General features: G+C 39.0%; 1 protein-coding gene across 4 annotated transcripts; it reads left to right on the forward strand.

Annotated features, from left to right (window-relative positions):
* Positions 1-1867: 1867 nt before the first annotated feature.
* On the forward strand, positions 1868-14737 carry tfap2c (transcription factor AP-2 gamma (activating enhancer binding protein 2 gamma)). 4 transcript variants are annotated; one of them, XM_035916498.2, is made up of 8 exons: positions 1868-2004; positions 6375-6836; positions 7271-7322; positions 8447-8518; positions 9106-9328; positions 10512-10630; positions 11917-12058; positions 12276-14737. In XM_035916498.2, the coding sequence occupies exons 1-8, from the start codon at positions 1975-1977 to the stop codon at positions 12568-12570; spliced, it is 1395 nt and encodes a 464-aa protein (XP_035772391.2). In that variant the 5' UTR covers positions 1868-1974; the 3' UTR covers positions 12571-14737. The 4 variants fall into 4 exon arrangements, with proteins under 4 accessions (XP_035772391.2, XP_006782836.1, XP_035772389.2 ...); XM_035916496.2 differs by lacking the exon at positions 1868-2004 and adding an exon at positions 5421-5832; XM_006782773.3 differs by lacking the exon at positions 8447-8518.
* Positions 14738-17212: the final 2475 nt, after the last annotated feature.

The raw sequence follows: 17212 nt of genomic DNA on the forward strand, positions 1-17212 counted from the left end.
TTCTTTGTTATTTGGCAAACTCATAAAATTAGCAGGGATTCAAATATTTTTTTCCCTGACTGTACAAAGTTAAGGTTTATAAAAACTGGACAAATTGATGGTACTAAAATACTCTGAGAAACCTCTGGTATCAACAGCTGATATCCAGAACCTGTGAATGTTAAATATGGTCTTTCTTGCTTTGTGATACTCTGTCAGACTTTTACTGCATCCTGAGCTAATGTTTGCCGGGTTTTTCCTTTCTAATTTTCCATATAGGGAAACGCACGATTGGGTTGCAATTAGATGATTGACTTGTCTGATCCAGAAAATGTAAAACTTTTTACCTTCAACATTTTATTGGTTGCTTTTAGTGCCATCTGCTATACAGTACTACCTCTGCAACAATCATTCTTACACACACATATGTGAAAATGGCAATAAAAAGTAATATAGCCAATAAGCTATTTTTCTCACTGCTGAGGTAATCATGGCATGTAATGTAAATGCCTAAATAACTTAAATAACTGAAAATTAAGTACCGTAGACGTAATATGTTGAGCTGATCTCTGAATAGGTCCACCCAGAGTAGCTACTTACTCCACAGCCACTACAGAACAGGCTACTACTGCAGTCCTGTGGTAATGAAAAGATGCGGCCCCTAGGTGACAGCACAGGCACAAGTACTGCGCTGAAATTTTATACTCGGCGTGAAGAAAACAGCATACAAAGGGTGTACAAAGCATGCTTCTCGTTACACCACAAATGATCAAATTATGGTGGCTAAAACTTTAGAATAACAGAACTGTTTCCATCCAGAGATTTTCCTGGTAGTCTGCGGTTTTCTTTCTTTCACGTTTGGATCACTTAGTGCGGCATTTTATCAAACAAAGCATTCAACACTGATTAGGAAACAAGCTCATTTTAATTTAGTTGATAGTTATAATAAAGACTTGCGAATGAAAAAAAAATTATATTTATTATTTAGGCCTCTTTAGTGGTCATGGGGGACTATAATAAAACTAAGTTGGTGTTTTGTTGTGTTTTTTTGGAAAAATATAATAAATACCAACTACACGGAACAATTTATTGTTTGCTAATATTGGTTTGAATTATTTCACCAACACATAACGTCAGATTTGCTAAATTGTAGATTTTTTTCCCCCTCCACGCTTAATTTTTGTTTTACTCAAGAACGTAACAACAAAATGTATATATTAGAAAATCTTTATTTTTTAACAGTAGCACACGATTTTAAATTAAGGTCTTATTGTTGGAATTAAATGAATCTGGGGAAAATGTGTCATTCCACCATTTTTTAAAAATCGATTAAACAGGTGTCAGACCACAGGTAGACGTCTTTCCCCCCTCCCGAGATGAAGATATATCAGCTGCATTCTTAACCACACAGCAAAGACACTTTGATCTGTTCTTTAGTTTAAGCTGAAATCTTCTGGAGATCAGATAACAGATATACACCTTAAAAAGCTTCAGTGGCTTTTGAAAGCAGATTCTTGTGGTCACCCCGAGGCGCTGTGGCTTTAGGGCTGGGCTGGAATGGCCTTATCTTGAATTTTCCATACTTCTTTTTTTCCACGTATTCATTAATTTTATCCTCTGTAACTTCATTTTATTTTTATTTTTTTACACTCAAAACTAGAATGCAATGATAAGTTTACTGTAGTACTGTCTCGGTTATAAGTCTAATTTTGTGGATCAGTATGTTTATTTTCCTCAGTGTTTTTTTTTTTTTTACGTCTTTCGTACCAGCTTTCCTCATATTAATAAATTAATGTACACGTTGTTTTACACAGAACCGTATATGCAATTTTCCATAAACGGTTTGGCGATAAATTTTGATTTGTCCACTCAGGTGCAGTTCACTAGAGTGCGCATGCGTACTGCAAAGCAGTCAGGTGAAGTCGGCAATGTAAAACTCATGGTTTCACTCATTCGCTGCAGCTCAGCGGGATTACTGCGACTGGAGCCTTGCAGATGTCTGTACTGGAGAGGATAGACTGGAGGGTGAGTTGGCTGCCTCCTGTATTTTCCTCTTACAGATGATCTAATTTGACCAAGCCTGTATCGTGTTTATCGCTTTTGTTTTATTACTTCCCACAATAACAAGGAGTCAAATTGGGCTGGTGCTGTTCGGGCCTGAGTCCCGACACACTCCTCACAGAGCTCGATAGACGATCAGCCTCACTTCATCTTAATATAGGTTAGCCTAGAGTCCGTTTTTACAGCCACACTCTTAAAAAATTGAACAATGAATTCATGCACTTCCACCTCTGTCATTAAATTTAACAAGCCTGACTAATTACAGCTGTAGGGTATAAAATGGCAACTTTCAAATATCAGAAGCTTCACAGGGCTTCCCGTAAAAGTCACCTTGCAGATCAGCTCCCTGTTTTGTCAAAAACCACCTTGAAGATCAGGTCCCTGTCAGAGGGCGCAGGTAGCATTGGGAGATTGTTGCGTGCGAGAGGCCACGGAGTGAGAAATAAGGGTGAGAAACGAATGCAAATTGGTTGACATCCTGCTTGGACAGGACGGAGGCCTGTGGATTATCTTTTAACCTTCGCTGATTTAACTAGTAGCTTCCAGTTAAACTAACCTGAATATAAAAGGAATTTAAATTGCACCATGTTTGAGTTTGAGTGAACTACGGCATCAATAATATCCAAGCATATGAAAAGGCTAATGTAAAATGTAAACTTATAATTCTAATGCACTTATTAAAAAGACTAAATGTATTCGTTTAATATCTACATCAGTGGAAGACTAACAGAAAAGTAAACTTACGGAGGGTCTTTCTTACACTGATCACTTTAAAAACAGTCTTGCTCAGAGTAGAATAAAAACGTAAACCTAGTTTAGGCTATATTAAGTCAAATTATAGCAATCATAGATCTACTCGTAAATATATTTATTGTCTAATTTAATACGTTTGCATTGTGCAAACGTGCGCTCTCGTTAACCTTAAGACTGAGTCTCTCCTTATATAGCCTAAACCTTTACAGCAGCCATTTGGACACGACGTGGTAAGTAACTACAGGTGTTACTAATTACAAAATCTTCATTAATGTCATTAGTAGCGGCTGTGTTTGTACACTGCTTCACGTCAAAATGGTTGCTGCGGAAAAGGTCGGTTACAAATTCGTTTTTATCCCCAGCTTAAAGTCGCACGGCGCTATACGCGCTTTTTGAATAACCTGTGATTAATGCCAATAATAACAAGGCTTAACTCTATCAGAAACTTTGAGTATTTTCGCTTGAGGCTACTGGATTACAAACCAGTGGAGCTGCTGATGGTTAAAACTGAAATAAAGGTTGAAATTATTTTTCAGTAAAATTGCTGATAGGGTACTTTTTCCACCACTTCAATAATTTCTGCAAACAGTTTAAGTTATATAATTTTAAACTGAATTTTTTTTGGGGGGGATTACAAGAGTAGATTTTCCGCCCAGTAAAGTTTATATATATTTCTTTCTTTCTTTTTTTGTTTCTTCAGTTATGAACACATATTGGAGCAACTTCAATATTACTGTCATCTCCATTAGGGTTGTTCACTTAGTTGTTTACTCACTTGGTTAGTAGACCTATCAATACAATGCAAATTTTGGGTGTTAAAATCAGTTCATAAACCAGCTTTGAACTATATTTCTTAAGTCTGGGATCAAAGCAAACAGGCAGATCACTAGGCAGAGCTGAGTCATTGGCTTCTGTGACACTTTGAATGTGTCCGGGCACGGGTCTATTTTGTCTTCACACCTGACAGCTGAGTCGGCTGTCATTAAAATGACAAGCTGAGCATCAGGATTTTTCAAAACCTTACCGGTCGGCCAAGCGTGACTAACTTTCTTAGGTCCGTCCTGTGCCTGTTTCAACACAGAACAACATTTAAAAAGGGCATTTAAAATAAATAAATAAATAAATTGTGCTTGGCATCACAACAAGGCAAAGAGGACAAAAAGGGGCGGACTATCACAGCTGGGTGGAGAGAAGCCACGGGTTGTCTGTACGTTAAGTTCACAAATTAAAATCTGACACGTACTGGTTTACGTATCAATTGATAATGCAAAACAAAGTGATAAAATGCTAGAGCAGCCTCGGGGTGGCATAATACGATTTGAAGAACTGATAACAGGTGTTATTTTTATATCATGTATTTCCCCGCTCAAAGTTTGTCCTACTTGTCTTTTGATTAAAACCAGAGTTCAAAGAGCCCTCCTTCCGAGATACTATAAAGCTCAACAAAAATTTAAATGAAGTTAAGAAAGGGCTGCTTGCCGAAATCCTTTGAGCTTTGGAGCTTTTTGAGAGAATAATGCGGCTAAGCCCTCGGGCTTATTGCGGTTTGAAACGTACCACTGATTTGAAACATCAAAATGTCGCGGGCCTGTTGGAATACCTGTTACTGAATTAAGCAAACTGTAAGTACGCCTTGTCGTGGGAAAAAGGTGATCTTTGAGATTATAAAATTATCCAGTCGGTCAAAGCATAACCACAAGGTTTTAGGAATATAAGGGAAACACACAATAGCTTTGCTCAGTTTCCTATCACTGCATTTATGCGTAGTACGTATGCAGGCCAATAATAATTGACCCACATACTACTGCTACTACTACTACTACTACTAATAATAATAATAATAATAATAATAATAGGGTTTTATTTTTAGTGGTGGTGGTTTTAAGAACACGAATGTTAACTTTTGTTTTTGTTTTGTTTTTTGTTTTTGTTTTACCTCAAATTAAGACGTTCTCATGAGAAGGCTATTAAAATTAGCAGCTCAAACCGAGCAAAGTGATTGGTCTCTAGAGGCAATACATTGTGTAAAGCCTGCGTATTCTACATTACAAGGTCTTGTCAAGAAGCTCTAATTAACGTACAGCAGTAACTGCAACGTTTTCACAGGTTCTGTCTCATCATAGTCGTAATATTTTACATGAGCACATTGTCCTGCAGTTCAGTAAAGTGCAATTTTGTAAATATATAAAACTGAAGAAATTATTTCTGTGGTGACTGGCTAACAGAGCTCTGCCCAATGAATCGCTTTAAAGCCCAAGAATATAATCATTAAACACAACACAGTGCCCTGTAAAATTAAAGGTTCAACTACCCATGGGCCCGAGGAGATAAAAGAAGTAAAGGTGTTAATGAGAAGCAGCATTTGCTGCAAGAAAAAAGAGAGTGAGGAAAATGGATATAGACTACACTGGGAATGTTTAATCCTTTTAATATTTGACGCCGTGCAAAGACGCGCTACAGACGGACCGAATTTTGATTGGACAATCACCCCGCCAATCAGGATTTATTTTTTATTTTTTATTTTTCCAATTCACTGACATCATCGGACAGGGTGACGCCCACTGTAAGTGGCTGTGCAGATATAGTGAAATGCTCACGTTTGCACCAATAAGACTGAACAGCACTGTTTTGTCCATAAGAGGGAGTCAAGTTTCTTATGAACCGGTTTCGCCCACTTTCACAACAGAAGTACTGAGCGCCTTGGCAGGAAAGGGGGGGAATATTGCCTGACAAAGATTATTTTTCTCTCATAGTGGCTGTGGAAACTCATATCTGTAGTTGGATACTCAGTCGGTAGGTCAGTTCGCCCTTCAGCCTTCGCCTACAACTTTGCCTCCTGCTGCAGCTGAAGAATAAGCGGGTTCATGACCACCAGGAAGCTGTTAATTTCTTCATACCTGGATTAACTCGCGGGCTTCTTTTTCCCCCATTTTTTTTTTCTTTTACAATTTTTTTTTAATTTGCAAGAAAGAGACTTTTTCCTCAGCCAAAATGTTGTGGAAATTAGCCGACAACGTAAAATACGAGGATGACTGTGAGGTGAGTTTCGTAAGAGATGGCCTCCACTAAGTGAGATCAGTGGCACCGAATTTAACGGCAAGAAGTGGGTGCTGACTTTTAATCCTTTGGGCTGAAATAATCACGGTAAAATTTCGGAAGGTCTCATTAGAAGCAGCATGATGTGCTGAACCAAGGGAGAAAAGTTAGAGTAAAGTTTCGCGAAACAGTGAAAACAGGATGTCGTTGTCAGAGTTAAAGCCGGCTCTGATTCCTTATAAAATTAAAGTGGGATCGTGTTCTTATTATTGTTACTCTATATACAAAATAAAATATGATAATAATAATATTGCAATAATCTGAGACGCTGATTGCTGCTGAGAATATTTGCATATGCTTGCAATGGTCACTAAGTTCTAAGAAAAATTCCAAATTAACGGTCTCCGTTATTGTTTTATCCCGTCTAATTCCCATTTTTCAGTAGACATCGTGCCAGCGAATAATCTGACATTTTATCTCCTTGAGTGACAACCTGCCATGTTGTTGGCATCTTTCTCAGCCGCCTTGTCTCCTCCATTCCTTAGGAAAGGCACGATAGTAACAGCAATGGGAACCCACGGCTGCCTCACCTGCCGGCGGTCAGTCAACACCTCTACAGCCCGTCTACTTCCCTCTCACACTCGGCCAGTTCAGACTTCCAGCCCCCTTACTTTCCTCCTCCCTACCAGCCTATCTCGTACCCGCAGTCTAGTGACCCCTACTCTCACCTCGGGGACCCTTTCAACATCAACTCCATACACCAGTCGCCATCGTCGAACCAACAGCAGCCGTGGCCTGGGCGGCAAGGCCAGGAGGGGCTCGGCGCACACGGGAGGAGCGGACTCGCGAGTCAGATCCTAGGCTTGGAGGGAGGCTCGTCAGGGGTTAGGAGGGAAGGGTTCCGCCGACCGGAGCTGCTGTCTCCACACGCTCACAGTCTAGAGTCGTCGGTTATTGGCGATAATATGGGAATGCATGACATGGGACACGGACTGGATGATGTTCAAGTAAGTGAATTATATAATCACTGGACATTATACTTTTGAGGCAGAGGCGCGCAAAGACTGAGGCTTATGTGCATAAATGTTTGTGTGAATGCAGTCGAAGTAGTGAATATACGAAAAGTCGTAAATGGATGCATTATAGTGTGCTTTATTGCACTCGCCTGTCATATGGAGATTTAAAATCTCCTAAATGTTAATATAACCAAAGGTCACATATATTCAAAATGCTTCCAAGTTAAAGGTACAGTAGTATTAAATTTTTTTTTATTATAAAATGTAATATATTATGTTATATGCTTTGCATTAAAGAGACAGAAGATGATTACTAATATCAAGAAAATACCCACCTTAGGAAAAAAATAGTCTAGCTCAAGCATCTTATAAAAACAGAGCAATGTATGTGTTTACTTACTGCTGCTTCTTTTCTTTGTTATCAGCAAGTAGACGACCACAGTATAATTATGGCAGATCAGACGGTCATCAAAAAAGGTGAGTTGTGACAATTTTTTTTTTTTACTTTTTAACTGTTAAAGCAATTAAAAAAGAAAACTGAAGAGGAATGCTTTTGTGCAACAAAATATGTGGTAATTACTAAAAAATGCTGGCCCTTCATTTGTTGAACTCTATATACTTGGAAATGACATACTTCTATAGTGGCATGTCAGGGCACTCAGTGAGAGCGTAAGGAAAGGAGGCGTCTTCTGTTTGTACTTACACTGCATACAATGATAATCCATGCGATGCACTTATTTAAGCCCGATGTGATCCTTAGCCTATTCTGTTGAAGGTGCTTGAATGGATGCCCAGTGGGAAAGAACTGATCCCCTTTCATATTCATCAGGCTACAGCTGACATGACATGGAAATTGAGCAATCTCACAAACTGTGTTGACTGTGAGTTCCAAAGCTTTGGATCATCTTTAGGCGTGTTAAGCTCGCAATTGCAGCTCTTTTCAGTTCATGTTAGCAGGAAATTATGAGTTGGTCTTGAAGCTGTGTTTGGCTCTGCAGAACCAGCTTTTGGGTGGGTGTGGCATTAGGCTTGCATGTGAAGGACAGTTTAGTAATTTGTTGAGACTTGAACTGTTTTGAGGGAGAAACTTATTCCTGCTGTTTTGTCATCAGGGCTCTATTAAACAGACTTAAAGTGAAAGATGAACCCAAGGAACTTCATGTGGACAAGTAGAAAATATAATTTGCTTAAGTAGAGTTAAGTTTCATTTTAAAATGTAACCGTCACGCCTTAGTTTCTTGTTCACATGTATGTTAAACATCAAAGTAAAATTGATGTTTTTGATTTGCTGACAATGTCATATTTTGCAGTACAGTGCCAAAGTTTTACTCTTTCAAAGCATACTAGCAATTATAGGGTTGCTTTGTAATATTGCAGTATTACAGTACATAACAAGCAGCACGACATTTGCAGAGTGCAATAAACCAAACAGTCTGCATTTGTTACGTAAATCAGTGATTGCTTATTATACTGTTCCCAGGCTCAAGGGCACGCTATGGGCAATCTAGGGTTTCCACTTGTAAACAATGGCATGTCATTCCCAGTGATTTGCCGGAGAGGAGATTTAAAGCACTGATGTGACTTTGTCATTTCTGTCTCAGTATTAGGACTTCGAGGTGGCAGGAACCTTGATCGCTTACAGAGGACTTATTATCAGGGGGGAATTTTCACGGGTGAGGATGAAGATAGCTGTTTTGTTTTGTAGTGTGCTGTACTGTTTTGTTTGTCTGTCAGTGCTTTTGTTGTGGGATGACATTTAAAAAAAAAAAAATCACAATGTCTAGCTCGATCAAAGACGGTGAGACCAATCAATTCACGGTTCCGAGGTTGTGGCTTAGATGAGGGACGGTCTGTATGTGCGTACCTGTTTGTGGATGGTGTTTGACGTGAGGGCATCATAGCTGTTTAACCATCAGGCACCCGATGTTTCCAAAACCACACATTTCAAAAGGCTTTAGAAGTTTTTTTTCTTGTATATTTTGGCACAGCAGAGACTGGCTTTCCTCATTGGGGGAGAGCAGCACACGCATACTTCTGCTCGCTTTTCCGCACAAGACACAGAAAGATCAGAGCTTATGCACATAAACAGGAAACGTACAGATTGGTTTGTCTGATTTATTTTTATTTTTTATGGACCGTAAGTCTGGAATAAAGATTGACAGTAATTAACAAATCTGACTGCCCAACCACAATCTGTTTTTATGTTCTTTTGCACTACTTTAGTATTTAGCTTACAAACATTATTTTCCTCACTCTCCAGGGCCTGTCACTCTGCCTAAAGGAAACGCACTGGGTCTTCCCTTCCAGAAAGAGTCCCTGCTGGGCATGGTGTCAAATCCCACAGAGGTGTTTTGCTCCGTACCAGGCCGTCTTTCCTTGCTGAGCTCCACATCCAAGTACAAGGTTACTGTGGCTGAAGTCCAGAGACGTTTGTCACCCCCAGAATGCCTCAACGCATCGCTCCTGGGTGGCGTTCTACGCAGGTCAGGGCTCGGTCTCATTCCACGTCACAGCTAGACAGCATTTTCTTTTTCCTTGTGGTTCGTGAAAATCTTTAACATGACACGTGAATACATTTCTATTGATTCACAAAAAATAGGATTAACTAATCCAAAATGATTTCAGTTGTTCAAAATTTCTGGTTTCTGCAAACTGTTAAGACTTTTCTTATCTCAAAAATAAACCATCATTAAGCTGTGGAAGGCGTGGAGCAAGTGATCTGTAGGCTAAAGCTTAGTAGCCCATGGGAAAGGCTCTTTTTAAAAGCACAGCTTGACTCTGTTGCTCCGGCTCATCATTTTTCCTCTTTTCTTTATTTTTTGCAAGGTTTGTGACATTCTTTGTGTTGTGTGCAATTTTGTGTTTAGTGCTTCCATTGGGGATAGGTTGCGTCAACATTGTTAGTACCTACCTATTGTGTTTATTGTGTGCCTGTGTACATGATTGCGAATGTTAAACTGTGTCAGAGCAGTTGACCTTATGGCACACATGGTAGTGCAGCAGTCTGTCGAGGGACTTCGAGGTTACAGTACGTGGTTAACACTCCTGAGTGGAGCATTTTGTACTTGGAGTGCACGTTCACCACTTCCCATGTGCCTGTATTAATGCTGACATGCACCCACACACCCACATATACAATCTCTCTTTTTTTTTTTTTCTTAAAAGTAGGTCACACAGCAATAGGACTATCGTTAGTAGTGGGACAAGAGGGAGAAGGGGTGGGGGCACTCAAACACACATGTCTCTCCAAAGATGCGCCCCTTCTCACCGACCACTGAGGGGGAGAGCTTGTCTGCCAGTCATGCAGAAAACTGAATTGGCTATGGCAAGTGGAGAGTTCAAGAGCTTCTGAAAATGCATTTGAGTTATTCCTCTCTGCTGTGCTTTTGAGTGGAACATGAATTGTTTCAATATTTTATTTTAGGTCAAGAGAATCTTCTTGTAATTTCTTTTCAGAAGTGTTTGATGAGACTATACACATGAATGTGTATTACACAGGTGTACAGTACATATCTTCTAACTCTTGGTATTTCTTTTAATTTATGGTCTCAAGGGGATCAAATAAATAGTCATAAATGACACAATCTTTTAAAACTCCACTGATAATTTGATGAAAATGTCAAGACGATGTGTGAATGACCTCAATTTCTTTTTCTCCTCATACAGAGCAAAGTCAAAAAATGGAGGCCGTTCTCTGAGAGAAAAGCTGGACAAAATTGGGCTTAACCTGCCTGCAGGAAGAAGGAAGGCAGCTAATGTCACTCTACTTACCTCGCTAGTAGAAGGTATGACACATCAGTCATTTGCCCACAGTAAATTCTCGCACTATAATTACGGTTTGCAGTGGCTGGAATGTCGCGTTAGTAGTATGAGAATGTGGGAATGTCAGCGTATTGGCATTGGTATGTGTGTTTCACTTGTGAAAAGGGTAACTAAAGGCAATGTAGCTGCAACCTTTTTTTTCCTGTGTTTAATGTGCCAGACTGTCAGCTACACATTATTTGGTGAGTCATAGTGGTTTGGAAAATTTAGCCAAAATTAGGTTGACTGAACTCGTGTATAAAAGACTGAGATGACCATTTCCATCCGAAATACTAAAAAAAACCAACAAACCTCAGCACTAATTCTGTTACTCCATTGAGCATGTTGTCTTGTATTACCTAGTGTGCAAAGTCACCTCTGAAACTCAGTTGTGTTAGGGAAAATTAATTGTTCCTTTTGATGGAAAGAATACTACCAGGCCTGATTTTTATTGTGACTGTTTTCTGTTGCTGTATAGTTTGAATGACAACGGCAGTCATACCTCAGTCTGTGACATTTGATTCTACTATCATCCCAGTATCACTTTAATCACATTTACCTGCCGCTGGCTATAGAAAGATTTTTTTTTTTTTCCCCTCTCTCACTCCCCACATGCCGAATTTTTATAAATGGGGTGATGATTCTGTGCAGGAAGATGACTGGAGGCCTGTGTTATTTAGAGACCTTCAAAGCTGAATTAAGCCTTGTTATCTTGTGTTCGGCTTGCCAGGAGGGCCAGCTGACCTTAAAGCTTGTGCTTCTGAATAGCTGGCAGCATTTGAAGACTTGTACATGTCTATCAATAAGCGGTGTTGTTGGCATCTCGGGGCCAGTTTTGGTAGCATTTATTCACATAAACCCTTTATGAACATGCAAGTCGAGCCACCCCGAAGACAAAAATGTATCAATCTGCATAGCTCTTCTTACCTAGAGTTAGAAAAATGACTGCAGATGATTATTCTGCAGTTCAGCTGCTTCACGTCTTGTGCCTTCATGCTTGTGTATATCTGTTTGAAAATGGGACTATTCATGTAATGCTCTTAAACTAATAAATTGTTCTGCTGCTGGACAGCTTAACAATCTAGTATGTCAAAGGATATGTTGTTATAATATCTGTCTAAAGACTAATATTAATATGTATTATATTTATTCACAAGTATTAATTTGTGGTTAGCAATAAAGTTGCAACTTGAGTGTTTTCTGGGATCTACAGAAAACCTGTTTTGTTTTTTTCTTATATGTAATATTATCTTTTTCTTTTTTGTCTTAGGTGAAGCTGTTCATTTAGCAAGAGACTTTGGTTATGTGTGTGAGACCGAATTCCCTGCAAAGGCAATTGCTGAATACCTGGGTAGGCCACATGTGGAGCGGAATGAGGTTAACTCGCGCAAGAACATGCTCCTTGCTGCCAAGTAAGTGTATTTTCAATCATTGTTTTAATTTACATGCATTTAAACACCTAGCAAAGTGGAATGTAGCAAAACAACCTTTTTCAAAAGCTGCTTTTATAGTATTTGATCAATAGAAAGCTGTATTTTCGAAATTATCTGAAGTGTTATCCATTTTCCAATTAGGTCACAAATCTGTAGATATTTCACATCCTTAGTTATTCTGCTTCTCTACCTACAGGCAAATCTGCAAAGAGTTTACCGATCTGCTCACTCAGGACCGCTCACCTTTGGGCAACGCTAGGCCCGCTCCCATTCTGGAACCTGGAATCCAAGGCTGCCTGACTCACTTCAGTCTCATCACTCATGGCTTTGGCTCTCCAGCCATCTGTGCTGCCATGACCTCGCTTCAGAACTACCTGAACGAAGCGCTCAAACAAGTGGACAAGATGTACCTGAGCTCTGGTAGCGACACCCAGGGATCCTCAGACAGTGGAAGTAAATCTACTGACAAAATGGACAAGCACAGGAAATGAGAGCTTAAAGGAGAATCCCTATGAACTTGAGATTCCCAGAGTCCCTTAATCTTGCTGCCCTGACTTCCCTTTTGGACCTTTTTAAAAAATCAATATTTGGTATTGTCTTTTTGAGAGCTGCATTTGTGTGTGAATGTGTGTGCTCACACTGTAAATTTATAGTTTGACAGGTTGGGGATTTTTAACAGCCTGTCACAGCAGGCTACAAATCAGTTACTGTTGGCATGTGTGTTGAATGCTCTGGATTGGTCCTAATGGGAGCCCGCTCTGTGAAAGAGTAAAGCCCTTTTCAGACATGGCATGTGTGGCTTCTTCTGTCTGCTAAAGCAACAGGATTGTCATTTAGTGATAGTTCACTTCTATATTAATGTTTGTCTTGCCTTCATTCACACAAACCAGGAAGAGGAGAGCAGCAAGGCATATGTTATTTTTCAGTCCTGCCATTATGAACTGGTAAGGTTTGTGCATTCAGTTCTCTCTACATTTGCCACGGACAGCAGGGTCTGTGTGATGCATGCAAGTCGGGGAGAAAAGGAAAAAAGTATACCTTTATGTTCATATTGCTGTTTAGCACAGTTGCTATTTGTCATAAGCTAGTGAAACTACAGCCATGACTTTTACAGAGAAGTTACCAAGGTGAGCATTCATACACCAAAGTAATGCGATAAAATACTGTTAAATTCCTAGCAAGGAGTACATGCCTAAAAAGGGGATTAATACATGCCGCATCATGCTAACCACTATGCAGTTACATACAGTTGCTAGTGGCCTACTGCTATAACCACAGGGCCTGCATTTTGTCGAAGAAGAAGAGGGGAAACAAAATGCATTCTGCGACTATTTTTCCACCTCCCTTGTCTTTCTCTTTTTTTTTCCTCATCTTCCCTAGAGGACATCATTTCAAGATGACTTTCTGTGGCTGTGAATTCCTCTCAGTTTTCTCCATCCTGCTCAGTCTGGGGGCAAATCCACTTATTTCCTGTGTCTCAATTGACTTGCAAAGGACAGTTATGTGTGAGAGAAAATCTACTTAGTTTTCTTTATTTTTGTGCTTTAGTTGTACCATTAATTCAGAATGGATCCAGTGTTATTGTGTTTTTGTTCATGGGAGTTGATTTGAAGCTTTGAAGCTAGATGAGAAAAGACAGTTGGTTTTCTCATCTCAGCCTGTGCTCTTTCAGAAACCAAAAACTTTAAAGTGCCCCCACTATGCCAATTTAGAGGCTCATTATTTTATTTTTGTGGTTGTATACTGCTACAGCACATCTCTTCACCCTCTGAAACACTCAGTATTAGCGGCTGCATTAGGTTTTAGTTGACTGCTTTTTCTTTTTTTTTTCTTTCTTTTTTTTTTTTTTTTGACGGCATGCCAAACTAGCTGCTAGGTGTGCATTATGGCACCATGTTACATAGTGATGTAAATAACAAAAAGAAAAGTCTGGACTTCAAATTATGCATTTCAAGCAGTTTAGCAGCACTGTTTTTTGCAGGAGAGAATAACTCGCTTTGATGTGGACTTTGCAAACCCTTTTTCTCATGTGCAAAAATGATTTTACAGACTACATGAGAGATAAAATCCCAGAATGCATAGCAGGGGCACTTTGAATTTGCTATGACAGAAGCCTCCTCAGTGTTTGTGGATTACCGGCGTTGCCATGGATCCATTGTTACTCAGTCTTACAACACATACAGTACATAGTCGTGAGAATTTTTGTTTGTTTGCTTTTACTTATTAATTTTTTGTGAACAAGTTATTCATTAAAACAACATCCAAATTGACACTAAGCTACCAACAAGCTCACTTCTGCCAGGTTGTGTGTTGGTTGTGAGAATGCGTGCGTAAATGTAAATATTTCTTTTAAAAAATGTTTTTAGAAATTAAATTCCAAGCATAGAATTTTATCCAGTGTCTTGTCCTGGATGTAAATATTTTCTAATTTATGTTGTAATTTAATGGGCTTGTGTAAATAATGGTATCAGTTTGGTGAATAGCTTAACTTTTTATGACGATGTGTTAAACTTTTGTAAATCAGTTAGGTTTTTTTTTTTTTTTTATAAACTAGACTTTAGAAAGTGGGGATGATATACATTTTTGAAAATATGTTTAAAAAAAAAAATGCTGTTTTAAAGTTTCAGGAAAAAAAATAAATGACAGCCTCAAGCCTGATTTAGTGAGTCAGTAATGTTGCCTAGGCCACGCACTTACTTTTTTTTCTTAATGGATAGCACTTTTGTTCTGTAGCCTCTTTTTTTCAGCAATATCACACAGATGATGGTTAAGTCATGTGTTGAAAAACTTTCCTATTAATAAACGGCAAAGAAAATCCCCTACTAAACTAATGAGAACAGTAGCCATCATTATGTGCTCTCACTTAGCTTCACAAATAAGCTGTGTTGCTCAGTAAAAGCACAGACCTCAAAAGTACATCATGTGATGAACAAAGAAGTGCAGCTTAGAGAGGACAAATGGGTTGTTTATGTTAAACTTGGAAAACTATTGAATCGACTGTATTAACAGTTCAGCATTCAACGTCTATCCTCTGCAGCTTGCCAATATTTCCTTTACATATGTTTGGAGCAGGTGTGATATTAAGTGCCATTAAGCCTGCTTGCAAGTTTCTTGGGGAATAATGAGATGCAAATTTGTGGCTGCAGCAAAGAATTTAGTTAAGAGAAAAGGAAGTTATGCAGAACTGTCTACTTGTTTCATCATCACTTGTCTGTTCAGGCCTTGCTAATTTCAGAGGTTCATCTATGTTTCACGTAGTATGAGGGGCCGTACAAGCCAAAATTCATTCTTTCACTCTCACACACATTCTTCTTTCACATAAATATACTTTCACTCTCACATAGTTTTATTTTAATTTTTATATTTAGATATTTTTATTCTCATGTTTACACATTTAACACACAAATTGCAATATTGTGCTCTCTTATACACGTATTTTAATGTACATATTTACAAATTTTCACTCTAACATGTGCATTTTCATTTATGCATTCCTACATTTTGCTCTCATTTACATTCATTCAATATGCATTTAATCTCACAAATAATATATGTATGTAAGAAGAGAATGCATACATGTCTGAAGAAAATATATGTATGCAAGAGGATAATGTATGTGAATGAAAGGGTATAGTGGAAACGGAAGGCTGGGTGTCTGTACCGCTGTGATTGGCTGAGAAGCACGCGCAGGTCACTTTCAAGTGTCTGACAGCATGGAGGGAGGAGAAGAAACTCGAGTTCTTCAGCAAGCTATCTATGGCGTTATTTTTGTGCCACTATTCTGAGCGCACGTAAAAAAAAAGTTTGCAGGTGCAAGTGTTGCAGCTTGAAAGAAAGAATTTTGGCTTGTACGGCCCCTCATACGTAGGAGTAACACTTATATGAATCAACATAGAACATATAGCTGAATTGAAAGGTATAACAATGGCACTGAAATGCACAAAAATATGACATCAGTGTTTCTCTTTATGTTTTATATTAGCTTTTGGGGTCAGTGGGTGAAACGAACATTTCCCAAAAACCAAGCCACAGGTTATAAAGGAAGCAGCAGCAGCAGCAGCAGCAACTACCTTGCAGTTAAACAAGTATCAGCCTCTCCCCTCAGAACCTGTTTAACCAGACCTGTCAACGCAGTGGCTCGCTGCCCTCACAGCAGTTGACTTTAACTGCCTTCAGTTACTCGTGTTAGCTTGTGTGCTTGGCCCTGAAAGGGTAGATAATGGGTGGAGGAGGTATGGGTGAAATTTAGCAGAGAGAAAGAGGAAGAGTTTTTTTAATTTGTTTTTAGTGCCTTTGATGACAGGCTGAAAATGGTTGAGGAAGCACTGAGGATTTGATTGGAGGTTGACCTTGTTTCTTTATGCCGTCTCTTTGTCACATCACAAAGTTTGTTTTGGCAGATGTGAGCTGTTAAGTACACACGTCCCATTTGTTTTTTTTCCCCCCCATCTTTTATTGTCAGTAGAATCAATTCTAACTGAGCACATTCACAAAGTTGGAGCTGGTCAGATGATCAGCAGAGTTGTTAAACTGACCTGATTTTACATATAAATGATCATGTCTTCAGTTAGACAACAGTTGAACGGCTTTGTTTAATTCCTTGTGCGTGTTTTTCCAAAACACAGGCAACATCGCAACTGGTCAAACGTTTTCTTCTCAACTGTGAGACCGTGTGAGTAATTCTCTTATGACACGCCTAATGTAGCTGGGAAAAGGAGGCGAGCATAGACTTGTTGCACTTACCTGTTACCTTCGCTTCTTTTTCTCTTATGAAAGAAGAGGACCTCATGTACTTTTTTCTTTCAAAAAAAATAGATATTAGAGATTATATCTGACATGTTAATATAATCTTCAGACCTCATTAGGATGCCCAAGGCTACTTGTCAACTCCAGATTCACTGAACTGTAGCTGTATTCTATTCCAGCTCTGACTGAATGACCTTTCCATGTAGGTCAAACCAAGTCACAGGATGAAACTGTAAGAGAGAAAAAACGGCCAAAAAGGAGCCAACTTGATGTGATATTTCCCATTTTTTAAACATTGTTTGACAATCTTTTTGTTGGTTTTTATTACTTATTAGCCTAACAAGTTGACTGTATGCTCTTACTGTTAAAATTTTTTATAGATTTCTG

The sequence above is a fragment of the Neolamprologus brichardi genome, chromosome 5 (assembly GCF_056152115.1).
Source record: "Neolamprologus brichardi isolate AB-2024 chromosome 5, ASM5615211v1, whole genome shotgun sequence".
NCBI lineage: Eukaryota > Metazoa > Chordata > Actinopteri > Cichliformes > Cichlidae > Neolamprologus > Neolamprologus brichardi.